This window comes from Falco peregrinus, chromosome 1, assembly GCF_023634155.1.
Source record: "Falco peregrinus isolate bFalPer1 chromosome 1, bFalPer1.pri, whole genome shotgun sequence".
Taxonomy (NCBI): Eukaryota; Metazoa; Chordata; class Aves; order Falconiformes; family Falconidae; genus Falco; species Falco peregrinus.
Window position 1 is genome coordinate 127297230 of NC_073721.1, and position 27172 is coordinate 127324401.

The 27172-nt window shown below is 58.1% G+C and overlaps 1 protein-coding gene across 3 annotated transcripts in view; it reads right to left on the reverse strand.

The window, feature by feature from the left end:
• Positions 1 to 25050, reverse strand: part of RASGRF1 (Ras protein specific guanine nucleotide releasing factor 1) — a 41862-nt gene extending 16812 nt beyond the window's left edge. For 2 of the 3 annotated variants that reach the window (XM_027789559.2, XM_027789558.2), the window contains exons 1-11: positions 24435 to 25049; positions 11641 to 11747; positions 10511 to 10658; positions 7256 to 7348; positions 6109 to 6362; positions 4787 to 4866; positions 4104 to 4297; positions 3878 to 3987; positions 2627 to 2745; positions 1952 to 2112; positions 1037 to 1100 (exon numbers count right to left, since the gene is read on the reverse strand). In XM_027789559.2, coding sequence (XP_027645360.1) covers positions 1037 to 1100; positions 1952 to 2112; positions 2627 to 2745; positions 3878 to 3987; positions 4104 to 4297; positions 4787 to 4866; positions 6109 to 6362; positions 7256 to 7348; positions 10511 to 10658; positions 11641 to 11747; positions 24435 to 24710 — 1606 coding nt within the window. In that variant the 5' untranslated portion in view covers positions 24711 to 25049. Of the gene's footprint in view, positions 1 to 1036; positions 1101 to 1951; positions 2113 to 2626; positions 2746 to 3877; positions 3988 to 4103; positions 4298 to 4786; positions 4867 to 6108; positions 6363 to 7255; positions 7349 to 10510; positions 10659 to 11640; positions 11748 to 24434 lie in introns of all 3 variants that reach the window. The other variant, XM_005239415.3, reaches the window with a different exon arrangement.
• Between the last annotated feature and the right edge of the window lie 2122 nt (positions 25051 to 27172).

Below are 27172 nucleotides of genomic sequence, written 5' to 3' on the forward strand. Positions count from 1 at the left end.
TTGGAATAGGAAAAGCACACACAGTGATTGTGAAAAGATTTCCCCACCCCCTCTCCCCCACCATAGGTTTTGTTATGGTTTTATGGAGCTTGTTGCATTTTGTGGGTTGTCTGCAGTGAGGATGGGACAGGTTTGCTGGGCAAAGACTCACCATTCGCAAAATAAAGTCTGCACAGCAGGAGCGCAGCATGGCCTCGCCACTGCGGCCCCACCGCTGCATGCCAGGGGAGAGCCCGGCTCCCCAGCACGTGTTAATGAATTCATAATTAGGACAAGAGAAAGGAGCCTGTTCTTTTTCACAAGCCTGCAGTTAAGTGGGCATGGCTGAGGATGTCCAGCATCTCTGCGTTTTTCCACTTGCAAGCACTGAGCTGTGACACTCGCTGCCTGCCTCAGGAAGGTCATATTTGCATAAATGTGCATCTGTTTGGTTCACAGTAAATGATTTACTTAATTAAATTGAGCCAGTAGATCATGACTTCTTTGAATCTATTCAACATCTGAATTTGCTGCAGCTCTGCCGTGGCTGGTTTTATGCTGCATGGATGGATGGCAGTCCGGCCCAGGAGGGCACCAGACCTGTACAGGGGACACCGGCAGTGCTGCCCTTGCTGCCGCTGGTCCCCAGCCACGAAACACAGCAACTGCCCAGGGCTGGCTGCAACGTCGTGCCAAGGGTCTGGCATCAAGTGCAGTCCCCAGCATGGGACCTGCACCCCCAGCACCTCCCCGACACCCCTGGGTGCATGTTCCCCCCCCCCCCTGCAATGGGGTGACCACGCTGCAAAACCCAACACAGTCTGTGGTGCGCAGTGGGAGATGGTTTGCCATGCTGGTGGTGCTGGCAGCCCCAGCAAAGAGGGTCCTGGAGTAGCTGCAACTGTTTTTTGAGATGTGGGTCTGCTCAGCACCCACCAGCAGATGCACAAGCCAACACCCCTACCCTGCACCTATGGGTGGGGGCTCAGCAGGGCCCTGGGCACGCCATGAGGGGACCCTGCCAGCTCGGGGCCACTGGTGGGGCGGGGGTACCTACCATCCTCATCGGTGCTCTCCTGCTCCTCTACCAGCGTGCAGTCGATGAGGGAGATGACGCCGTTCTGCAGGGACAGGAGTCAGGGCTCAGTGGCAGGATCCCCCTGGGTCTCTGGGGGCTGCCCTGCCCCAGACCCCCATGCTGCATCGCAGCCCACTGCCCCAGGGCCGGGGCGATGCTGCTGAGGGCGCGCACAGCCTGCGGCCAGCACAGCATCTGCTTTCACTGGGAAAAAATCAGTTACTGACTGCTGGGATGTTGCGGTTTGCCTTGTATAACCGATCAACTAATTTGTTTATAAATTATTTAATATGAGTTTTAAATTAAATTTTCCAAAAGCCTGTTGTTGTAATTACGAACTCTTTGCCAGGGACTGTAATTTTTCAAACTGATAATTTAATACCAGTAATAAGCAATTTCTGTAAGATTCTTGCTCAATTAACTGCAAAACTTCCACCAACAAAAGCGTGAGTCTTGGGAGCGGACCAGAGGAGACTGTGAGCGTTATGTACAAACCTACTCTATAATTTAAGTTTCTCACTGAATAGATTGTCGAGGTTTCTGCTACAAATCAGGATAACTTCTTTTATTGAGAACTTGTGATTTCTCATCTTTGCTCGTGACTCAGCTCCACACATCACTGATAAGGCATCTGAACCACACAAAATAAATCTGCCTGCCTGCCCCGTCCCAGCCCGGCACCCCCGGGATGCTGCACCCAGGGAAGGGCATGGTGGTCCCAGGACCCATTGTGCCACCAAGACAGCCTGGCCAGCTCGAACTGCAGCAGTGCCGGCCTCTGCCCCCTCCCCATGCACAAGCCTGTGGCCCTGGCACCCCAGGGAGCCACGACAGCTCCCCAGCAGCTGCCGGAGCCCTCACTGGGGGCTGCTGAGTTCCCCCCCCACTCCGCACCTTGGTCAGATGCAGCTTGCCTCCAGAGCCCCTGGTGCAGATGATCAAGTGCTTGGAGAAGAGGAAGCATTGCCGCTCGCCCTCCTTCCTCAGTGAGAGGGAGCCCAGCCGCCCCCGCGTGATCTTCCCTTTCTCTGACATCGGCACCTGGATGAGGGACCCTACGGAGGGGAGAGACCCATCCCTGGCAGCGGCATCGGGGGCACCTTTGCAGGGCACGGTCCCCAGGAGTGGGGCATTGCCATGCGCCCAGAGCGGAGCAGGGGCATGTCCCCAGGCGTCAGGGCTGGGACCAGCCCTGTGAGCCACCAGCTGTGCAGGTTATGGGGGCTCAGAGACAGGGTGGGCACCAGCCATGGCCCCCAACCCGCCCCTGCACCCACACCGCATGGATGCTCCTCCGGACGGAGCATGCCCAGGAGGTCAGGATGCATCCCCCTACCTCCCTGGTGCTAGGAAATCGGTAACAGCCAAAACGCGCACACTGCTCCGTGACGCAATAAAATGCAGCACCAAAACTGTCTGGAAGTGAGGTGCTTTGGGGCAGAGACAATTCAGAAACCAGCTGTATTTTAAAATTATACCACTCACAGAGGGATGCGGGATGGGGGGGACGGGGGCTGCAGGGCTTTGCTATAACTGCGGAGGGGAGGGACATAAACACAAACGCGGTACCTTGTCTTACGAAAGTCTGGCTGGTGTCCAGCAGAATTTCACACCCTTCAATAATCATCCTCTCTATCGCCAGATTTTTTCGAATATTTTCAGTCTCACTCACTTCATCATGCATTATCCTGAAGGAGGGAAAAGAGAAAATCAGAGCTCAGATGAGATCTGCATTTTTCCCATCAGATCCCTTTGGACACACGGGAGGGGCTGCACCAGGTAACACCAAAACTGAAGGAATATCAAGAGGATTATGGCAGTCACCTGTATCTACCCAGACAGACCCCGGAGCTCAGGAGGTAACCCACACATCAGCCTGGGCTGTACCTCCAGATTTCTAAATATTGAAACGTGAGTGCTTCTTGCATCAGAAATTGCAAAATTCTGATGTAGGGCTGACAGATCCCCCCCATCACTAGCCCCCTGCGACATCCCTGCTTCTTGAGGAGTGGGAAAAGGGATGGAACCTCTTGATGGATCACCCTGGGACCAAGGAGTGCTGGTGGGTTTGGCACCAGACACGCTGGCACCGGACACACAGAATGCTTTGGTCCGTGGCCTGTGGAGGGAGGGGGTTGGGAACAGGGAATCGTGGCCAATTCCCAAGTGGTCACTGCAGCTGCCTTGGAGGCACTCAGCCCCTTACCGCAGGGCAACCCCACCAGCAGCCACCGGCACAGCCATGCCAGACAGAGGACAGAGCTGGACCTTCAGAGCCATCCCGGCGCTCCAAAATTGGTCTTTCATCATTAAGGAGCCCTGGAAAAGGCAGCCCCCGGCTAGCAGCAGCCAGGCTCCCACCCCACCAGCCCCGGGGGTGGGGTGGCACAGGAGGGCAGGAGGTGGCACCAGAACATCTCAGCTTTCAAAACTGCCAACAGCTCGCAAGGGGTTTCATCCTGGTCAGGGATGGCTGATGGGCTCTGAGCAAACTGAGGACTGAGCTTCTCCTGCGTCCCACCCCAGTGGGACAGCACAACCCCTCCATGACCATCTCCACCAGCTTTACCCTGCAGATGCCGTACGAACACCCAGACCAGACCAGTCCCATTGGCACTGCACCCTCACCAAACCCTGCGGGTGAGGGTCTGCCTGCCCCAGCCCTGCTCCCTGCCCACCAGAAGGGCAGCCCACCGTGCTGGCAGCCTGCCCAAGAAACCCCTCCACTGGCCCGACCCACCGTGGTGCTGGCCCCAGCCCTGCACCCCTGGCTGCCAGGATGGGCAGGGATGGGCAGGGGCAGGCAGTGGTGGGTCTGACCTGGACAGCTCTTCCAGCTTGGACTTGGCGTAATCCAGGCTGTTCCTCTCCACGTGCTCATGGGGGGTGTGAGCCAGCAGCTCGTGCAGCGTGAGGATGTACCTGGGGATCTGTGGCACAACAGACCGGAGCAGGGCATCAGCCACAGTGCAGTGCCAGGGGGTGGGCAGGATGGAGGGGTTGTTGTGGTGGCATTCCTGGGGCCGATCCCGGTGCCAGCCGTCACCTGGAACATGGGGTAGGTCAAGAAGGTCTCCAGGGTCCTCTCCTCGCAGTCAGGCTTGGCCTCATAATGCTTCAGCAGCTTGTCGAAGTCCCGGTTCTGCTTGCAGTGCGCCAGGATCTGCAGGCTGTACTGGTGGTTCCTCACAAACTCCTGGTAGATGTTCAGCATGGGCAGCAGGATGTCAAACAAGTCGGCTGTGAGCAGAGAGGCAGTGGAAAGGTGGGTGTGCTGGTCCAGCCCACCCCCTGGGATCCAGCCCCCCGGCTCCCAACACTCCTCACTCCCAGATCCCACCTGTGGCACCCTCTGGGATCTCCTGCTGCTTGTGCAAGCCCAAGGTCTGCCCAGTTTGGGTTTTAAAGAAACCCTGCAGTGCTAGCTGAAGGTCTAATTTGACACAGCAATGCTCTTCAGCATCACCTGTGCACGGTCCAGCCCACCCCTTCCACCACCCAGCAGAACCAGGAACACAGCAACTTGGTTTCTCTGGGGTTTTTTGCTCCAGTTCTTGCCCCTGCGACCAATACAAACACGGAACAATGTGCCATGCGATGCATTTCACCGCTGCTGCCAGTTAGCAAAACGCCTGTTGAGTTGCATGAGGAGGAGGAGGAGGAGGAGAGCAGGCTCGGCGCTGCCAGCGCGTGGGAAGGGAACACGGCGAGGAGGCAGCACACACTTACCCAGCACCAGCGTCGGCCAGCTGGATATCCTTGCCTTCAGGCCTTGGTAAAAGATTTGGTGCAAAAACATGATTGTTTCACTGAAAGATAAAACAAGGAGTGAAAAGGCAGATGAACAAGTGGCAAATAATGACTAATTAAACAAAATCACCAGCCTAGAGGGGAGCAGGGGAGCCCTCGGGCTGGCTGGGGAGGTGGCTGCACAAGGTGGGGTGCAGAAAGGGTCCCTGGAGGTGCATGGGGAGTGATGGACAAGGACAGAGGAGGAGAGGGAGGAACTGAGTAGCTTGAAGCTCCCCTCAGAAGTCAACCCAGAAATGCAGGGGAGCCCAGACCCCCCCCTTCCTGCAGGGGAACAAGCCACCCCCTGCCCCAGCCCAGCAGAGTGGTGCTGGTAATGGGGGCGAAAGCACCATAGCCTCCCCTGCACCCAGCACCCGCTGTCCGACGCTGGCTCTGTCTGTGCCTGTCCCAGACAAGGCATTGTCTTCACACAAGCCCAGATGTGGGGAAAACTGGAATTTGGGTTCTGCAGTTTGGGTCCCTCCCTGCTGCCAGAGCAGGCTGGCACCCCATGCAGCCCAGGGAGCTCCCAGCAGCAGCAGCAGCAAGGGCTGTGGAGAGGGGCAGGAGCCAATGCCGGGAGCCAAGAGCACTGCTCCTGGAGATGCTCCCCGCCGCAAGGGACAGGTGGCCAGCACCTCCAGGGCTGGCAGGTAAGACTTGCTGCTGTGGGACAACCGTGGGACAGAGCCATTGCAGCTGCCATTAAACCTGGCACATACTGATGACACACTTGGCATCACCATGGCTTGGCTGGAGTCAGTGAGTGCCACCCCCCATCCCAGCCAGCCCCTGGGGACAGCCACTCTTGGCACACTGCAGCGGCTTCCATCTCGTGTCACATCTGCAGGAGTGGCTGCGGCTGCCCCTCCACACCATCTCCCGTGAAAGCTGCATCCTCCCCGCTTTACTCGTCCTTCGTTACCTTTGGGCTGCTATGACTGCCAAAGGACACTGCCCTCCCCACCGCCAGAGCCAGGACCTCACACAGACGGGCTCCTGGCAGCCCCAACCTGCTACCAAAGCCCTGGAGCATCATCCCCTGCGGCACGTCCTCATGTCAGTGCCAAGCACTCACTGGGCTGCTTGTGCAGGTGTCCCGTGGGGATGGTGAGCTCCATCCATGGCTTTGGGGGCCAGGCTGCAGGCTCCTGGGGAGTCTCCCAGCACCCATTCCTGGGGTAGGGCAGCAGGCTGTCCAGAGGCTGCTGGCTGTGCCGGGGTGCCGCAGAGCTCTTGGAGCCCAGGATGGCACTCACCTGTTGAGGAATATGCTGCTGACATCGTCATGCGTGATGGGAGGCTTCTTGGAGCTGGCCGCCATCCGCAGCGGCCGCAGGAAGTTGTTGACGAGGATGTGGAGCTGCTGGACGTACTCGGCCTCTGCCTCCAGCATGCTGAAGACAACCTGGTTCCTCTTGCGCATGCTGTCAGCATGGGGGGACCTGATGTAGTCCTGGATGATGGTCTTCCACTTCCTCCGGCACAGCCAGCCCCGCAGGAAGCTCTGCACCTGCGAGGGAGCAGCGGCCACGTTAGGGGCCAGGCTGAGGAGCCGGGCAGGTGCCCTGCGCTTGGCATGGTGCAGGGACCGTGGCGCTGTGGTGAGGTTTCCCTGGCTCTGCGGAGATGTGCACGATGGTGCCTGCTACTGATGCTGCTCTGAATCCTCCCGGCTGGGAAACAAACGAGAACTCATCTAAATGCACTTTCTAACTGCAGACAGTGTCCTCTTTTCCCTTTTACAGAGAGACACATGGAAGACTCCTACAAGAAACAGGGATCCACAGGGTTCAACCCCGTGTCCCCTGCACAGGGCAGCAGGTGCCCAGGGCTAGCAGAGGCTTTCCCAGGGATCGGGTAAGGGCAGGACCTGCTCCTGAGCAGTGGCAGTGCTGGTCCCCTCCGTGGCACCATGTGGTGCTGGGCTCGCCTGTGGGAGTGTGGTGCACAGCAAGCTGCATCTCCTGATAAGCGTGGCTTCTTCTCCCCAAGAGCGCTGTATTTGGAGCCGATTTCTTCATGGGGTCTGCTGCTCCCTGCAGGAAAGCTGTTGGGGCAGTGGCTTTTTCTTTGCAAAAATAAAAGGCATAACCACAGCTGTGGGAGGAGCCAGATGTAAGAGGCGCTGTTTGTGCGCAAGCCAGCATGGGCAGGGATGCCCCACTCCCCCGGAGAGAGCGGGGAGTGCCCCACGGAGCAAACACAATGAGCAGAAGGGTCTCCAGGTTTGCAAAACACATTTCCCTCCTAAGAAAAACCCATTAGCAGAGGCACCTCCTCAGCTAGCTCACCCAGGCCAGCTGCTCTACCAGCCCCACACGGAGTGTGTCTGTCATGCCGCCATGAGCACCGGGACCCCACCATGAGCACCAGACCCTACACCGCTCACCCGCCGCCACCCACCTTCTTGATTTTCTTGATGTCACTGTCGTCGTCACTGGGCGCACTGGTCTGGCCAGCCTGGATGCGCTCATGGTCCTTGAGCAGGGAGGCAATCTGTGGGCACAGGCAGGGCGTGAGCGGCCACCCCAGCACAGCCTGGCATCTCCCGGGAGCCAAGGGCACCCTGCTGCCGCGCAGTGCCGAGGAATGGCACATCCATCCAGCTTAACTACTGACACACAGGTGCTGGTTCTTAGTGTGAGATGGGTAGATGAAGCAGATAAAGAGATGCTGCAGAGCTGTCAGGGCGCTGCCACCTCCCTGGCATCCCCCGCACTCACTGAACACACCACAGAGACAGGGACCTGGAAATCCCACTGGGTACCCAATGCAAACTGCATGCCTCTTTCCCAAGAAAGCCTCGCAGGCGAGTCATTAAAAAACAAGTTGGAGAGAAAACGGAAGAAAAATCTCAAGTCATTTGCACCCTAAAACTTGCAGACGAGGACAAACTCTCACCCAGTCCCAGCTTTCCAACACAGATTGGATAGAATCACGTTAGCTTCCAAGCATTTGAATTTTTACTGTTTCTCGCCTGTATTTTTTCTCACTCCTCTCCTCACTGCCGTGTCCCTGCCCCCACGGCCGCAACCCTTTAAAAAGCTACAGGAAAGGAAAACAGAAAATGCACCATCCAGAAAATGAAAATTGGTAAAAATGTGATTTGAATCTTGATTTTATAGAAAATAACCCAAGTAAGAAAACTTTCAAAGAGGACTTTCTTGGGGGAAAAAAGGTCACATTTTGGAGAGAGAGGAAAAAAGGAAGGTTTGGGTTGAGATCTTTTTCAGTTGGAGACTCTGCTTCCCCGTGATGCTGGGAAGTGCCAGCAGCAGTAACTGCGGTACATGGCAAGTGCATGTTGGGTTTTTTGGTGTCTGGGCTGTTAGAAGGGAAAGCAAAGGATGAGCAGAGAGCTGCTGGGGAGGCGGATGGGGCAGAAGCTACTTCTGTCACACGGTCACAGCTCGGGAAGGGGGGATGACTGCCACAAAATCCAAACTGTGATGAGGAGCTGTGTGTTTTCATGCCCTAAGAAGCTAAAAATGCTGTGGGTCAGTGCGGTCACAAAGCTCGACAGCCACCTCCCAGCGCCGAGCTCTCCCAGAGACCTGACCCCCCCAGCATTCGGCATGGAGGCATCTCCCCAAAACTTCTCACTGCCGGGAGGCAGAACATGGGGCTGGCACCTGGTGTAGGGCTGCGGATGAGCCCGATCCAGCTGACCCCACTGGTGCAACCCGGAGAGGCTCCCTGGTGCTGTGGCAGCCCCCCAGCACCCCCACTCTCCTACAGAGCCCCCCCAGCACCGCCAGCCTCAGCAGGAGCAGGAACACGCTGGAGCAAGTGGCCGCAGCCTCACAGGCACCAATGCAGCTCACTCACAGCTCTACTGGTTTCACCCCATGTCATTGCATGGGGTTAGATTTTAGAAAATAATTTTTTCCTCTCCCCGTGCTTTCCTATGGAGCCTCAAGTCAGCAAACATCCCCTGCACACCCTCTGCATTTAAGTGTTTGACAGCACCGAAGCCATTCCCTGCACCGGCTCTGGGCACATCTCAGCCAGGACCCATGAAGTGCGTTTGCCGGTGCCATGGTTTTATTTTGGTTTCTGTTTTTTTTTAAATTGAGTGAGCCAAATCTGCACATTAAAGTAGAAGCTGATCATTTGATCTCTGCTTCAAAGCCTGTGGAAGAGTAAAAAAAACCCAACAAACCACTGCAAGGTAAAATCAAATGTACCTGGTCACGGGGGACGGGCTGCAGCTCTGTCCACCACCTCTGATCCCGACCCCTCCGCTAATTTTGGGGTTCACACCACATCTCCCACCGCCCCTGACCGAAGGCTCATCAGGTGCTCATGGCCCCGCTGCCACCGCTCACCTCCCCTGCCCCTTACGCTGGCCGCACTCCCAGGGGAGCAGAGCTTTCCCTGACCTGGAGGCTGGACCGGGCCGGGGGAGCTCCCAGCCAGCGCCAGACCAGGGTCCCAGGGGAAACCCCCCACCCAGCCGGGGCCGCGGGCTGCAGCTGAGGCTGTTTGAGGCTGATCCTGTTCTGTTGGAGAGCACAAATCCAGCAGTGCCAAAACAGCTGTCTCCTCCTCCAAGACAAAAAGCAGCCTTCAGCATGCCCTGACTCATGGTCAGGGACAACTAACCTGCGCTTTTTAACTCGAAAATTCCACATTTCAGGAAAAGGCCACCATAAGGATGTGCCGTACCGCTCTCACCCTCACTGCCTCTCCAGCTGCCTCCTCCGTGGCAATGTTGAGATTTTGACTGATTCAGGGTCAACGTCTCAGCCCAGCAGGCAGTAGGACATGCTCCCAGCTGCCTCCACCATGAAGCCGCTGCCTGACTCTCCCTGCCAGGCACGAGGACGGGGCCAGCACTGGCCCTGGGGTGCCCCCCACTCGCCTGCACCAGCAGCACCACCGCCCAGGCGGTGAGAGGGTACCTCGGGCTGGCTGCAGCCCTGCAACGGGGGGGCCAGGCAGCGCAGGGCATACCCACACCTCCAAGCATCTGCCTCCTGGGTGCCTCAGAGATGCCAGCTTCCCTCGGCACCGCCTGCTGAGTCATTTTTGCATTTTGTTGCTTTGTCTGCCGCAACCCGTGTCGTGTCACCCTTCCGACAGCCCAATGCTGCAAACTACTGAGCAGCAAACTGCTGTGAGAGCTTCTGGGACAAGCTACGGGCAGCAGGTTTTAGGGGCCACTCCCACTGAACTTCTTACTGCAGCGTCCCTTTTGTTTATAGCACCGTGCATGTAAATTCCCTGCTGTGCTCAGGTTATGCAGCTTGCACCTGGCACAGGCTCCTTCCCTTTTTCAGCGGCTCCTTTCACTTTGCACCACCTGGCAGATGTTACCACCAAGCATGCAGCACGCTGAGGGCGTCTAATCAAAGTATCGAGGCTGAAAATAAGGACAGCAAATTGGTGAGATAAGGAGTGTCCACCCCTACCCAGATATCAGGACGGCATAGCCACAGCCGCCCGCTGCACAGCTCCTGCAAGAGAAACCTCCAACAGAGGCGATGCCCTCACCCCTCTCTGCAAGGGAAGGGCCAGCCTGGTGTCATGAAAACAAGTATAAATACAGCAGCCGCGACATCCCCCAGTTCCTGCCAGCGCAGTGATGCCGCCCGCAGCCCGTGGGTCACCCCAGTGAGTGGCAGTGCATCCACGGGGCGATGCCGGGCTCTTCACCTCGGCCTTCAGGCGCTCAATCTCGATCTCCCCGTCCTCGATCTGCTGGCGGAGTTGCTTGGCAACGGTCTTCTCCGTTTCCACAATCTGCAGGAGATGGAGGTACTTCTGCATCAGCGCCTCGTGCTCCGTCGCCAGGTTCCTGTAGCTGCAGGCAGACAAGGCCATGACTATCCCTCCTCCTGTGGTCCCACTGCCATACGTTCCCCCCGGGATGTGCACATAAAATGAAGTGTCTGCACGCTGTGGTTTGCTGGGGGGGTTGTTCACCTTCTTGGGTCCTACATGCTGCCCTTGCCCCTCTGGCTTAGGGTACCCACAGGGTGAGTGAACCAGGAGGCAGTTCTTGCAGTTTGGGATGCTGCTACTCAGAACTGACTGATTTGGAGAGGAATCGGGTTCCCCGCGAGGGTGCAAACAGAAAAGACAATGCAAATTTTAAGGAAACGGTAGAAGACAAAAAACCACCCACCAAACACCCATGGCCAAGCCCCTCTCACCTACCAGGTCCCAAAAGTTTAACAACAAGGACGTTTGTGACACAAGCTCTTATGAGCACCTGCTCTCGTTAAGGTGCTGCAGCAGATATTTCTCTGATCTCCTGCATACAACACTCACCGCCTCCCACTCCTCGCTGCCAGCCTGGCACCCTCCTTCACCAGACACGTGGCTGTGCCATGCTGGCTCCCCTGGGCAGGTGGGATGTGCCAGCATTCCCAAGCCACAGAAACACAAGCTTGGAAAAATCTCTCTCTGACTGTTTTTGCTATTCCAGACAAAACCCTTCCCAACAGTCTTTGAACCTGTCGGTGAATCGGGCATCCCTCTGCCACCAGGCTGGGACAGGCAGTGCCAGCCTGCTGGGGTGGCCACCCCACGTGGGATGGGGATGGGGATAGGGATGGGGACGGGGATGGGGATGCGGATGGGCAAGCAGGGACATCCAAATGCAGCCTGCTTCTCAGCACAAGGGTCCCCAACACAGAGCTGGTGACTAAAAGCGCTTTGCTCTGCCCGCCGGCCGTGCCCAGCTCAACAGCTCCCTGCCTGCAGCTCCCTGCAGCTGCCCTTGGGCACAGCTGCCCCTTCGACACCCCTCACCCCCGGGCTGTGCTGGTGGAGGGTGGTACCTGGCGTGAGCGATGGCTGCCACCCACTCGTCACAGTCCTTGGCATCCTCGGTCCTCAGCTCCAGGGTCTTCTGGTTCTCATGGTTGAAATTAACAGTAAAATAATGCTGTGGGAGCAAACACAGGGCAAGGTTACCCCTTACTTGACAGGGCCATTAGAAAAGCGCTTTATGATCCACCACAAGTTGCTTAATTTTTTAAAAAAACCCCACATTTTCAAACACCAGGAGCACAGCTGAGATGTGCTGCCCTCAGCACTCAGGGAAGAGCTGCCCCTTGCCATTGAGGCAGCGCAGCTGTGCCATGGGCGAGGGCAGGGCAGAGAAATGCTCCGAGGGGAAATCCCGCTGGGCAAACACCCGGCTTCAGCTAAACCTCAAACCAGCAAAGCCCAGGGGGCTGCCGGCCTGATCCTGCAGCAATCACCTCGGGGACAATCCTAACCCCGGGAAAGGAGCAAGGATGTTTAGCTGGATGCTGCCTGCATCCCTGCCTGTGCAGGCAGTGAGCATCCTCAGGCAGCGAAATGAAGCCCTGCTGCTGCCTGGGGCTTGATGCTGAGCAGAGCCCCGGTCCCACGTGCTCGCATCGCTCGAGCCAGGAGGCTCTAATGGGCAACGGTGTACCAGGGCTCAGCGCAGGGCTATATTTAGCCTCCCTTGACATTTACAGTATTTGTGCTAATTGTGTGCGGTGGCAGCCCGCGTCGGCTGGAGTTTGTGCTGCTCCTGTGCTTTCCTGCAGTCTCCTAGGAAACAGGTACCACGCTGCAATGCCGGATACTGCCCAGAATAACTGGGCTAAAATGAAACCCACTAGAAAAAGCTCATCCTGACATTATCTGCTCCTCTGTTAGGTTTAATGAGGGATCTGAATTAACAGGTATCTTGGCAAAAAAAATAACAACCAAACCCAACCCGCCGCTTGCTCCCTGGCATGCACCCCTGCTCCCCGGAATGGCAGGCAGGAGCCGGCTGCAACCACAGACCCTGGCATGCCATGAAAATGCAGACAGGCACCACAACACAGGCAGGAGCTCCCATGGGAACCTGCCCCTATGCCGGTCTGCAGGCAGGAATGGGCAGTGGGGTGTTGCACAGGGGCAAGGCTAGCACTCATCCAGCACAGCCGGGTGGCCCAGCACCATCACTGCCTCTGTGTTGAACAGCAGGGGTACTGCTCACCATGCTGCCCCAAAATAGGGCTACATCTCCCATCCCTACCCCTCCCAGCTCTCCCCTGTCCTCGTCCTCCCCAGGCATCTTTATCTCTTCCCCTGCCCATCCCTAATCAAGCCCAGGGGTGTTAAGGAGATGGATGCAGGATGCTTTCAGTGAAACTGGGATGCAGGGAGCTGAGATGAAGCCAGTCACCGTTCCCAGGTGATGCCAATGCAGGCAGCACAGACGGATGGAGACCCAGCTCCCTGACCTAGTACCATGCCCACCTAAGGCTCGTCTCTCATCGGGTGACAGCCTGAGGAACACCCTCTGAGCTCACCCAGCCCACTGGGGTCCTGCAGAGGAGGAGGGTGGGGGGTTGGGGTGTGGCGGGGACCCTACACTGCCCTGGGGCCACGCCAGAGCCCTCCTTTAGAAATAGCTCTATTGCCTTTTGGGGGGCAACTGCTTGTTGCTGTGACCCTGTTCAAGATGCGTCTCTTGCATCCCTTTTATCTCTGCCCAGGATCCTTTACCCGGAATATCTTTTTATTGCTGATCCTACAGACAACTTTTCTCCTTGTGGAGTCATCTCCATGGTAAAACATGCCATCATCCATCTCCCCCACTTCCCTGACCCACCATAGCCAGGCTGGCGAGAGCTCCTGGCAGCTGGGCTGCTGCTTGTCTCTGTCTGTGCAACACATCTGGAGCTGCAGCAGCTCCACAGTCCTTTGCTTCTCACCCCCCTTCTCCCTCCCACCTCCGAAGGCTTTTACTGGCAGCAAGATATCTCCGATAGAAAATTCACCAGAAATTTTTGGTCTCTAAAACTGTGGTAGTTACGCACCTCTGCTTTATGCCCATCTCTCTTACATCCCTTCCCCTGCAAACAGCATTAAAAAGAGCTCATCAGATTGGCAAGTCTGGAAATCCTCCCCCTTAAAACACCGACTCAGGAATATCACCAGCCGTGCCAGGGCACTGCCAAGCACTCGCCCCGCCAGCCCCAGTGTCCTGGCCACAGGGACTTGAGGGGTGGGAAAGCCCCTTCTCAGTCCCAGTGCCCCCGTGAGCACCCGGTGTTGCGGGGACAAACTGTACATTCAGCATGCCACAGTCCACCGCTGCCACCAGCCAGTGCTCAGCTGAGTCCCCATGGACCTGGAACATGGGGCGATGCCTCCGTGGCTCCCCCAAACCAGTCCCTGGGGGTGGGACAGCGAGCCCTGGACCACCCTTCCCAGGCGTTGCGGGTGCCTTGGGGATGATGCAGCACCCGTGTGTGCTCCCATGGGCGAACAGACCTGTTCAGAGCCCTGCACCCACAGGCATCATGCCTGACCCTCACCAGGGCCCTCCAGGAAAGCAGCACCTCATACAGCTTCAGGACTTGTCACATTTTAAAATCAGGGTGGCAGGGAGCAGGGCAGGGACGCGGGACAGGCACCCATCCTGCCCACGCCGCCTCTCCTGCTTTGCCCACGGAGGCACCTCCAACAGCAGCACCCAAATTGCTCTGCCAGATGGCTCCTGGCTCATCTAACTTAAACCCAGCAAGGTTTTGCAAATGACAGTTTCAATGGTGTCAGCAGCGGAGCTGGATGATGTGGGGCTGAAATGTTCCCACCGTGGCCAGAGGCAGCTCTGGCAGCTGCTGCGGGGCCATGGCCGGGACAGTTTGGTCCCAACCGCTGCTCCACACGCAAGTAAAAGCTGGTTCCTGTGAGCACACACACAGCAGCTCCCCGTGTCAATCCAATTTATCCCCATACAATACCCAGGAAGTGCAGTGTGCTTAAAAGGAGGAAGTTGTTTTATATTTGAATAATAAAACTCCCACCACCTTTTATCTCCGCCTAAATTACGATCCTTCTCTGTTATCACAGTGACACATCCAACCTGACAGCCCGGGAGCGTTTCCAGCGCTGCTCACTGTGGTGGGGGCTGTGGCTTGGGGGCATGGCCGAGCCATGGGACAGACCCACAGACAGGACCAGAGCAGGGGGCGGCAGGATTGGCCCCTGCCTCCAGCATCACCCATGCCCAGCTTCTCTGGGGCAGTTCCAGCTGCTGGGCCACCCCTGCCCAGCGCAGGGCACCAAGTACCCAGCAGCTTCCATTTGCTGCTTCTCACACCCATCTTTTGCTCATTTGAAGACCACATGAACTCACAGCCACGGAGGCACTGACCCCTCTTAAACCACCTCTCACTCTGCCTCCTGGCAAACAGCAGATGCAATCTATTTGCTCCAGCTTTTCACAGGGGGAAGGTGGTGCACCCCCAGCAGCACCAGGAGCTGAATTCATCCCGCAGACCCCGAGCTGCCCAGGCTCGCAGGGTTATGCAAATGTTCCTCAGTGGAGGCAAACAATGTCTTTTGCTTCAGCCTCAGCCTCAGAAGCACGTAACCCCAACATTTCACAGTAATTCAATGGGAGGCAGCCCAAGGCATGGAGAACTTCAGCTCCAGCAGGTAGTTCAGCAAAGTCCCATACCTGGACACCCAGTACTGTTGTGCACAGCATCAGGCACTCGCAGCTTGAGAGGTGCAGGCAGGACAGGGCCAGGCAATGCCAGCATGGGCAGGGGTCTCCAGGATCCCCACAGCAGCCAGCAGCTCAAAGCCCATTGCCAGCGGTTGCTCTTGGGGTGCCCCAGCCAGTGTGTCCCCAGGGCTCTGCTCAAGGGTGGCCCAGCCGGGAGGGACCTGGCCCAGCACCCACCACAGCCACAGCCCCCCAAGCCCACTCCCCAAACTCCGCTCCCTCTGTCACTTTTCCTGCTAAAGATCCCCAGCGCCAGCTTGGCTATTTTTGCTCAGAGTACAATAGCAGAATGCTGCTCAGGAGCTATTTCTGCTTCCAGAACCTCAACAAATGACTTCGAATTAATGAAGGAGACTACCCGAGTGATTAATGTGCAGGGACTATCTCCCCAGAAATGTCCTCCCGCATGTCTGCTGTCCCTGGGCTGGCACCGTTAGCGCAGTGACAGCTCTGCCCCCTGCCACTCCCAGTGCCGCAGCAGCAAAACCTCCTGTGTGCGCACCCCCCGACGTGGTTCCTGCCACCCAGGACATGGGTCCCTGTGCGCTGCAGGATGTGGGTCCCCGGCAATCCCAAGATGCAGGACCCTGCACAGCCCAAGATGCAGGACTCTGCCCACTTCCCTGCCTGTGTCCCTCTGATGCCCATTCCTACCCACCGCGGCTGCGATGCTCGCTCCTCCATCCTCCACATCCTCAATAAAAGCCAACAAGATGATTACAGAGAGCGCGTTTGCCGTAGTGCTTTGGGGGGTTCCCACACTGGGGTCTCGCTGGGACACAGATCCCCATGTCCCACAGCCACAACAAGATGCCACGTGCTGCTTCTGCAGCGATGTTTAAGGGAAGCTGGTGAGCTCCCCAGGGGCTCCGCAGCCACAGGGAGCTGGGCTCCCCACAGGGCTCCCGGCACAGCACGCCAGCAGCAGCACCGGCATCCCCGCCGTGTCCCCACTGCTCCCTGGGGAGCGCTGCCCAGACCTCCCGCTCCCCATGCGCCAGGGCTTCGGTTCCCCAACGCCCGGATGGCCTGTGCCATCCCCCTCTGCCCATGCAGACCCCACCAGTGCCCAGCTGCTGGCTCAGGGGCCAGAGGGAGCAAAGGGCTGGTGCCACAGGAGCCTTGGGTGGCACCGACACCACGGCTCCAGGGAAGAAACAGCAAATTTTCCAGTTTATCAGAGTAAAGGCAGAGAAGGGTGAAGCAGAGCCAGGCCTGCCACAAGCCAATGTGCTGCTGCTGGTCCAGCTAAGCTCCTGAAAGGTTTTACTTTGCTTCTTACTTTCTCTTAAGTCAGCAGATAAAGAAATTCAAATAGGCTTTAAAACAATGTGTTATTTCGAAAACAAAAAAACAACGTATTCCAGCATTTTTCAAAATTTGAGGCAGGGCGTTTTTTAGCCTGAGCAACTTGCCAGACTGCTCTGGATGCCACGACCGATGTGGCCAGGTGCTTGTCCTGCAGAGCCACGGTGCTCACTGCTGGTGCCTGGGTCTGCTGAAGGGGCCTGTGCAAGAGCAGGGGGATGAAGGCAGAAACACCCCCAGCAATGCCACCTGTGAAGAAGCGGTGACCGTCGCCCTTTCCTGTACAAAGTGGTTTTGTTGTGCCGTCACAGGGGCCTTTCCACCCCACGGCAGATGCCCCTCGCCATCCCTCTGTAATGGGGATGCTCCCCGCCGTGCCGGGGACCCGCCTGCCCTCCATCCACCCATAGCAGATAGGTATGCGGCCGCCTGTTCATGAAGCTGATGGTTATTGCAGCTGACATAAAGGGCAAGGGAGGAGAATTTTCCTGCTCTGGATGGATGAGTCTAAAAATCCACAGCCAGCAATGGCAGCTTTTAACTTCCCTGACCTACATACCATCTGCTCTGGGAAGACAGGACCTGGGATGCAGAGGAGGAGATGGGTGGTCAGGCAGCTCATTTGCTTGCTGAAAATAAGAAAAAATCCCAGAGGTTGCAATTTCTCTCCTCTGCTTCAGGACGGACTGTAAGGTTGCTCATGCACAGGCACTGGGGCTAAGCATCAGCCATGTTGGATGGGCTTTGAAGCCCCACGCCCATGAGCAGGCAGGGGACCTCCTGCAGCAGGGGGGCTTCACCCCATGTGAATCCCACCCTAAGTCTTGAGCAGAAACATTTGTAAAAAAAAACATAAAATCAAATCAAATTTTCCCCTCTCTGGCACATCATCCAGCGATGCTGGCAGACAGGCATGCAGGCAAGCCTGCGTGGCACAGGCGATGCCTACGTGGTATCAGCAATGCCTGCGTGGTACTGGCACCATCAGCAGCCCCCTCGCCCCCAAACAGCTTGGAAATACAGCCTTGGCATCCCTCTATACAGTAATTAATAAAGAAACAAGCATTACACCAAAGTCCTAACCCTGGGTGTACCAGACATTCATACCTTGGCCAGACTTTATATATGAGTATGACCATTGCCATAATGACTGCGCCTTCTTATTTGCAATAAATCTGCAAAAAGTGTGTGCGCAGCTGAGAAAGTGTATCTGAGGCTGCTGAGCCAGCAGGGCTGGGCTGGGGGAAGGTCTCTGTCCTTTCTGCTTCTTTAGCAGACTTCATGAATCTGTTGGGTGAGAATGTGTGAAAGGTGACAGACGCATCACGTTTAAAAGACAAGAATCAGTAGGATAATCTGCAAATTTCTGAGTATTTCAGGTTTAGGTTTACAAATTGTGATTTAAGTTCAAAAAAATCAGATTGCACATAAATTCTGCACTGCTGGTATGAAGGCTGAGTTACTGCCACGTTCAGCTCATTGCGGAAAGCCTGGCTAAAAGTACACAAGTCCAGGGAAAAAATATTGAAGTTTTTAAAAATCCAACAGGACAATCCAACAGGCCAGCTGTCATGGCAAAGACCCAATTGAGCAAATCAAGGCTAATTAAGCTGACGGGAAGAGCCAAACATCTTAAGCCAAGAGATCTCTTAATCAGAGGTGGTCCATACATAAAAAAACAAAACTATATTGAAAAATGTCCTTTTAAACTTTTCAATACCATTTTCTTTTTTCACATTTTTTGTTTTACAAGTAAAAATGCTGTCAGCTATTTTGCTTTATCACAAACTAACCAGTACTGACTCGTGATCTTTAGCAACCAAAATATTCCAATACCTGTTTTACTACAACTCAAGGGTTTGGATGCACAGACCCACTTATTCTCAACAGCCCAACAACCAACAGCTCCTCTGGCACAATTCCCGCTGCCTCAGAGGGGGCTGCTGCTCACACCCCTAGCTGTGCACTGTGGAAGCTGGAGCTCAAATTCCTGACACATTGATGCTAAACTGAACTCCGAATATGGAAAACCTCAGGAAGGTGTTTGACACTGTGCTGGGGCTCGGGACAGACAGGTATTTACTGCTGAGCACGTGATACCCCGATGTTCCTTGCCACTGTTCACAACCTCCGGGGCTGTGCAGGGCCACGTGCTTTGCACTCGTGATGACGTGCAAAAGGCAGCTCTTGGCTATGGGGGATCTCAGCCTTTTGGAAAAACATTTGTAGATGTTTATAAAACCCACAGCCCCAACCACCAGCGGTGGATGAGCATGTTTAATGTATGCACCCTGCTTGGGTCACGAGTCCTGCAAACATGGGTTTGCCCAGCACGGACCAGCCCTTGGCAACAGCGACGAGCACAACTTCAGCCACGGCTCCCGGCTGCATCCTGCCCAGCACCCCTGCCCGCTCACACCGTGCGTAATGCTGGGGGAACAGTTCATTACATGACTTTAGCTCCTTTGTTCACGGAACATCTGTAAGAAGGCTATGTTTTCCCAAACTTGCCTTGTTTGGATTTATATGACAAATCTGGGGAATAGTTTTTCATCCTATGACAAAGCCCGCTCCCACAGAGGCAAGGTGTCCTGCGCTCAGCCTCAGCTGTAATCGCTCCGTTGCCATCAGTCACACAGATCACACCACATGATCCTGTCCTTTGAATACGCATCATGTGAATAATCAGAAAGACAGCGATCAGGCAGCAGCACACTCAGACAGATACCCCGAAGAAAAAACAGACTTTTCTAGAAGACAAGAAGCGCGTTACCCGCCTGTGCAAAGCATGTTTTGCACCGGCTCAGCTGCGGCTGGATGCACGGTTAACGCAGGATTTCCGTGCGGCACGGGGATCACTCGCTGTCTCTAGGCAGCCCTGTCATACCAACCTGCTGATTTTGCTTTGCTGCCTCTGTGCTGGGCTCCAGCGGGTGGGCGGCCGCCCCACACCCTGTGCAGGAGCATCCTTGCCCCAATGCCCTGCATGCCCAGAGTGGAGCACAGGGTGCCCAGGCTGTGGGCAGCCCTGCTCAGGGTGTCCATGGACACCCTGCTTGCCCTGGCCGGAAGCTGCTCTGCAGGCAGGATCCATCCCCTCCTGCCACCGTGACTGGAGCCACACGCTGCTCTGAGCCCTTCCCTGCCTGCCTCAGTTTGGGACCATGTTCAAAGCCACTTGTGGGTCCTCTGCTGCTGCTCCCACTCACCTAGAGCCCATGGGCCAGATAACCCCGGCCAGCTGGGCACCTAACAGACGTGCCCAGGAGGAGAACTCATCATCTGCGGCTCCCCTGGCCCTTGCTGGAAAGAGCCAGGGGGTCCCAGGGGGCACATATTGCTCACCATAGGGGCTGGGATGGCAGCACCCAGCAAAGGCACTCGCATCTAATGCCAGAGGAGAAGATCTGGGCAAATGCCTGGCTGCTCTGGCAGGGCCATCCCACCTTCTTCTGCAGAGGGACCAGCAGCAGGCACCTGTCCAGTCCCCCCGGCAGAGCGAGATGCTGTCTGTCCCTGGCTCACCCATAGCAGCCCTTTCTGAGGGTACCGGGAGCTCTGCCCAGGTGAGCTCCCTGTGCCGGGACAGGCACAGACGGATCCCGTGGCCCATGCTGCTGCACCAGGAAGCTGCCCAACCTCTCCTGCTGCCAGGGATGGCTTCATCAGCGGGGCACCCGAGAGAGCCAGAGCTGCCAGCACCCAACACACTGCGAGGGCAGGCATCCCCGAAGCACCCAAGTACCTCCAGCTCCGCTACCCTCCAGCTATTCCAGTGTCTCAGGGATGGGTGCCAGGGACAGGGTGCTCTCAGTGACTGAGCTTTGTTTCAGCTCGACACCTGCTACTCTTTGTGCTGCTGGTGCTGAGAAGACATGTGGCCTTCCCATGCCCTCCTTCGCTGTGCAGGGAAACCAGCAGGACCGGGGCCAGACGCATTTCAGGGAGATGGAAGAAAAACTTTCCCTGAAGTGCTGGTGGGGACCGTTTCCACAAGCCTTCTCCCATCCCACTGGGAAACCACAGCCACACATGCCCACCCACTGACCGCTCGTCCTCAGCCTTGCATCAGGGTACAAAATGCTTCCTTGAGCCTCCTCTGCCCCCTGACAGCACAGACAATAAATGTTACACCCATCGCTGGCAGAGGCTGCAGAGCTAGGGAAGAAAATCTCCAGCTATAGGCTCTGTGTTCACAAAGGCAGCCTAGGCTTTGGGGAAAAAAAAAGACTCACAGCTCCAGAGAGCTTCTGAGTTTCAAGTCAAGGGTTTCACACAGCGCTACCACTTGACTCAGCACCACGTTGGCTCTCATCCGAGACCCAGAGGGTTGCTGGTTAAGAACGGCACCGGAGTACGGGTCTGCAAATCCAACTCAAGGCTGGATCCACAGAGTGAACCCACTGCCTGACTGACGTGTGATGGAGAGCCCTCACTCAGCGCAGGCCCTTCCCAGCCCTGGGCACACAGCCTCGAGGTCAGGGATGGATCAGCTCCAGACCTCCACACCTGCTCAGCTCCTCAGCCGGGATCTCACTTTGTCTATGCCCCCCACCGTGCAGTTCCAGCCGGGGCACCCCATGTCCTGCCCGCCCTCCCCTACAACACAGCATGGACTTGGGGGTCTCTCATAGGCCCTTCCACCAAGGGGCAGGAGATGTGATCACCTGAAAGCACATCCCAGCATCCTCACCCGTGGGGTAACAGCAGGTCCCAGGAGGTGGCATGACCCAGACACCAGAGCAGAATAAAAGAGAGGGTTCACCCCCCCACCGACGCCTCGCCCCAGCATCACTGGGCACTCGTCCATCGCGCCACTGGCACCACGGCCCCGCACAGCCCAAACGCCAACCTCCCGCACCGAGTGAGGCAGCAGACCCCTCCTCCGGGCCACAGCCTGAAGCCTACCCAACAATAAAATATCTTCCAAACCAAACTGGTTTGAAGAAAATTTCATTTGCGGAAAAACATAACAAAAAGAGAAAAGAAAGTTTCCAGAGGTATCCAAATCCCCTCTTCGGTGTTTGTTTTTCAAAGAACTTTGCTCCTTTATCCTCGCATGCACTCTATGCTAAAAATACACTGCATTCCCAGCAAAAAAATCCCCCACCACAAAAACATATGTGAACTTTAAAAAAGAGGGGTTTTTGAAAGACCCACGTTTTAAAATTTCTCCTTTGTGGAGAATTTGAAACCTTTCAGGCTTTACTCCCGTGAAGACGGAATCTAAACCAGAAACTCCTCTGCTGCAGGGAATATTGTCCTCATAGCTCCAGTTGTAACTGCCCGGATAGATAAATGCCCTCAGAAAACAATTAATGGTGATCACAGGCAATGCTAGAAATTTCCTCGGCACCTTCCTTTCAAAGCCACTGAACATGGCTCGGTACCAGGTGAGCTGGAAGAAAACGTTTTATCTGGTTTGCAGAACTCTGACACCTTCCACCCAGAGACCTGCTGGCTTTGCATGCCATTTGCTTGCTTTCGCCCTCCTGCACAGCCCATGCTGCAGATCTGCACCATAAATATTCTGCTGCTTATCTCATCTGGTAATGCCATTAATTAGTTTGCAAAGCAGTGGGCATTCAAGTGCTTGAGCACTTTCATTTATATTTGTCGTAATGAATTATACAAAATTACAAGCCAGACGCTAAACCTTGGTAAATCGGTGCCAATCAGTGGCCCCGTAAATATCTGGTGTGGCAGGATCCCACTGTGCTGTGGCAGCGGACCCTCGCTTACAGTGAGGGCAGATCTTCCAGGTGCATTTTGAACTGGAAAGGGGCTGTGCCATCCTCCCCTTGATGTTTACCTGGTGGAAAATCCCTCCTGCACAGACACCAGGAGTCAGAACCTGGTAAGCCAGCTTGCTTTAAACCTGGCTGGCAAGCTCGGCTGAAGCCGAACCAGGAACGTGCAACAACATCTATTACGCTGCTACCTAAAAGGACACAGCTGACAAAACAGGACAGCGGCGTGACCCCCTTGCAGCCACAGACCCTTCCTTGCTGCTACAGCCGACCGTGCCATACACAGGAGGCTACTCCTGTGCAAGACCCAGGATTGCGAGGAGGCACAGCTGTTGCAAAAAAACGGGATTTTCATCTGAACAGGGAAATACTCCCGTGATCCCTGCTGGGAGCGAGGAGACGTGCCACAGAGCGGTGGTGCTGCACTGCCTGGCTCTTGTGGCAGGGCTTTCTGGAGCGCTAAGCATGCCATGATTAGCCAGAGGCAATTAAGGGGCTTCCTTCCTTCCTTCCAGGCTGCCCCTTGCCCCCGGCGGGTGCCCACCGGGGCCTGTCCCGCAGTCTGCTGGCAGCGCTCACCACCACCTCTCTGGAAGGCTGCTTAGGCAGAAATTATGCAAGACCTGCAGAGCTGGACCCAAGATGCTCGGTGCCTCCTGCGAGCACCCAGCCTGAGCTGCCAGCACCGGGAAAACCACCCCAGCTCCTCCTCGCGAGGGGCTTCCCAGTGCCCCCTGCCACACGGGCACCCAACCAGGTGTGCGGTGAATTCAACCGCAACAGGCTCCCGTCCGCATCCGTGAGACCGGAGGTAGATTTGGAAGCTACGGCAGTGATGGACAGGGATGTGCACTCCCAGCCTGAAGCCAGTCCTTCCTCCCCCCCTACCCAGCACCGACCCCTTCTCCCCACCTGGCTGCTCAGATGCACCCCCAGCTCCAGCAAACACCAGACAAACAACCCAGAGGTTGCCAGCACCGCACGCTGCACTGCTGCGTGCCACGCTGCTGGGTGCCACGCTGCTGGGTGCCGTGCTGCCCACCTGTGAAAGGCGTAGCTGGGGGAGAGACACCCACCCCCAGGCCCATCTCCCTGCTGGGGACCTGGGGGGCACCCAGATTCTCCCAGGGCCTCGCAATTTACTCTTTCAGTGCTGTGCCACCCGCAGCCATGAGCATCTGGCGAGGAGCACTGCACCCAACTACCAGCCCTGCATGTGCCATGCGGGGCCCCGGTTCCGCTTCTCCCCACTGCCCAGGGTGTAGGGGGTGCGTGGCATTTCCACCCACGCCAGGAGCATGCACTGCACGTGTGGGGAGTGGGAACGGGGTGAAATCCACCCGCAAGCAAGACCCTGTGCCCCCCCGCCACGCTGAGCACCCAGCATCCAGCGCCGCGGCTGAGTGTGTGCCCCCCACCCCCTGGCAGACCCCACGGGGTGCTCACGGAGGGGGGGCTGCGTCGGCTTGGGATAGAGCAAAGCTAAGCGGCCAAGCCACAGCGTGGACAGAGCAACCCCATGGGAGCCCCGGGGGGCCGCGGGCCCCTCCACGCCTCGCCGGGGCCGCTGCCCCGAAGCCTCGGCGGGGACGGGGGGCCGCACCGCGGACACGCGTGGGGCGCGGGGCTCTGCTGCGCAAAGCGCGGCCCGCGGCCGCCGGGGGGCGCCCTGCGCCGCAGCCCCGCCGCCAATACCGGCGGCTAATTAGCCGCGGGGGGGGGACGACCGGGGCCGGCTCCGGGCACAGCCCGGCACCCCCATAATGAACTCACCCGCTGCCCCGGGGTGCGCTGGCAGCGCGGCGGGGGGCCCGGCACTGCAACCCCGGGGAGCATCCCCCCTCCCCCGGCACAGCCCAGTCTCATCCCCCGCCCCGGTCACGCGTGGGGCAGGTCCCGGGCGCCGGGCAGGGCCGCTCCGCGGCGGCGGGAGCCCCCGGCAGCGGGGGCCGGGGCATCCTCCCCCTCCGAGGGCGGCCGGGGCAGGGCGGGGGGCGCCGGCCCCGGGCCCCCCCGTCGCGCCCACCTGCTTTTCCAGGGAGTCCTTGGCCGAGAGGGAGGGCTTGGGGGAGGGCGCCCGGTCGCAGACGCAGCCCTCGAGCAGGTAGAGCCCCGAGGGCCGGGAGCTGGAGTCGGTCTCGAAGTAGAAGAGCATGTTCTGCAGCAGCGCGAACCACTTGGTGTGCCATTTTGTGTTGTCGGAGCTCCGCTTGCTCAGGTAGCCCTTCCTGGCGCCGTCCTTCTTCGCCAGCAGCCCCAGGTAGGTGACGTGCCCGTCATTGAGCCGCATCCCCTTCTGCATCTTGGTGGGCACCGCCAGCTCCTCACATGGTCCCCGCCGGGCGGCCGGCGGGCGGGTCCCTGGCGAGCAGCCGCAGCCCCCGCGCCCGCATCAGCGGCGCCCGCTGCCCCCGGAGAGCCGGCGGCCGCCGCGGCGGCTCATGCCGCGGCCGAGCCCCGGGGCCCTGCCCGCGCAGCGCTCGCCTCCCGCGGCGCCGGCGGCGGCGGCTCTGCCGGGGGAGCGCCGCGTCCCGGAGCCGCGTCTCCCGCAGACGGGCGAGTCATGTGATGCCGGAGCCGCCGGCGGCACCGGGAGCCCGTCAGCGCCGGCCCGAGCCGTGCCGCTCCGCTCCGCGGCGGGGCTGGCCCTGCCCTGCCGCCCGGCTGCGGGGGCGGCCGCGCCGCGCTCCCCGGGGCCGCCCCCCCGGGCCGCGGGATGCCGGCGGCTCCCGCCCCACCGGCCGCCGCTCCGCACCGCGCGGGACCCCCGGGCACAGACAGAGCCCTGGGCCAGCACAGAATCCTGCCCACAGCTGGAGCCTCGGGCCAAGGGGCACCCCCAGACACACGGGACACCCCCGGGCACAGGCAGACCTCTGGGCCAAGAGGGACCGCTGGGACAGATGGGAGCCTGGTGATGTGGGGTCCCAGGCCAAAAGGGACTCTCAGGTCAGGGAAGACCTTGGGACTAACAGCACCCAGGGCAGAGCAGGACCCTATGGACAGGGATTCCTGGGTGAAGCAGGACCCCCGGGCCAAGTGGGGACCTCTAGGGCCCCCTATCAAAGATCAACCCAGGTCTGGCACAAGCCCTGGCTTGCCGTGAGCCCCAGACTGAGCAGGACCCCCAGGCCAGGTGGGACCCCCAGCCTGCACTGGCTCTGCGTGAGGTTGGGCTCGGCTGGGCACCCACTCCACTCACTGCAGGAACCCACTCCAGCCTCGGGTGCCAGCTCCCCCCGCTGCCCCAGGGAAGCACTCGCCATGTCCAGCCCTGTGCATGTTGCTGACCGTGGGATGTCCCCACTCGTGGCCTTCCCCTTGGCCGGCCCCACGCACAGCCTGCACCTCCCCACCCAGCAGCGTGGGGCTGATCCAGTCCCTGCACGCTGCAAACCCCAGTGCCCCAGGCCCCTTGGTGGTCCCTCGGCGTGCAGCGGTATCAGCACCCCTGGACACCATCCTCTCCCTTCCCACCCTCCGCTTCTCCTTAGGGCACCCTGGTAACTGTGCTGCCGCTCGCGGATGTCACACATGGGAGAGAAGAGGGCCCAGTTTCTCCATTTATTATTGTTCATCTCACTCTTCGATCCCTCTCCTCCATCCTGGCCTTGTGCGCTGTGCCGAGCAGGGCAAAACTGGGAAAACTGGGCAATGGTGCAGCTGGAGCCTGCGCAGGGCAGGGGGGGCCCTGGTGTTCCCCATGTTCCAGGGGGCTCCCCGCAGCCAGGAGTGCTGGGTCGGTCAGATGCCAGGGTGATGGGCACATGTGAGACCTGAGGTGGCTGCGAGGCGGCGCATGAGCCCTGCTGCCCATGGGCAGCTGCCAGCCCACATCGGCAGAGGAACTGGCCCCAGCCCCATCCCAGGGGTGACCAAACCCCTGCAGACAGGGAGGGCATCAGGAAAACCGTGTTAATTAGTTGTGTTTCCACTGAAAGTGCTGGCAGATCTCCAAGGAATTCAGTGAGGTCACAGGTTGCCATGGCAACAGGAGGGAACAGGCTGGAATTGGGAAGGGTGCTGGCATATCCAGGATGAAGCTGCTGGGCCTGGGTACTTGCTGGGACACGGGCCCATCGCTGCCCCGAGGGACATGGTGCGAGCGCCTGCCGGGTGCTGGATCGGTGCCGGATCAGGGCAGAGCAGCCCCAGCCAGGAGCGGGAAGCGGGGCCGTGTGCTGCCCTGGGCATCCTGTGCCCACCTGCTCCTCTGGCAGATGGGCTGCTGTCCTCCCGGTTGACTACACCTGCTGTTAGCCACATTGCAAGCAGTATTCAGTTCTAGGACTTTCCCCACCCGCACAGCTAACTCTCCTCCTGGGCCAGGGCTCTCCCCTCTGTCGTTTTCCCAGCCTGATCAGTGAGGTCCCATGTCCTGTTACAGCACCACAACCTCTGCTTGGGGTGAAAGATGGGTCAAAGCATGCAGCAGAAGGTGCTCCCCATGACTGGCCCATCCTGCCAGCTGAGACTGGTCCAGAATAACCCCTAGAGAAGGTGAGACACTCTCCATCCCCTCCATCACTGTGCATTACCTGGAGCCAAGCAGGTGGCTGCTGGGCAGAGATGGGCAGTGATGGCTGTGGTGGTGGGGCCAAGCCTTCTCACAGCTCCTCATGGCGGGGAGTGAGCCCCGGGCAGTGCCGCCGGCTTTTGCAGCAGGGACAGGCAGGCAGGACCTGCTGCATATGGAATGGTCCAGTCGCACAAGGAGAAATCCTTCACGGAAGCCTGCAAAATCTTGGATCAAATAATAACTGG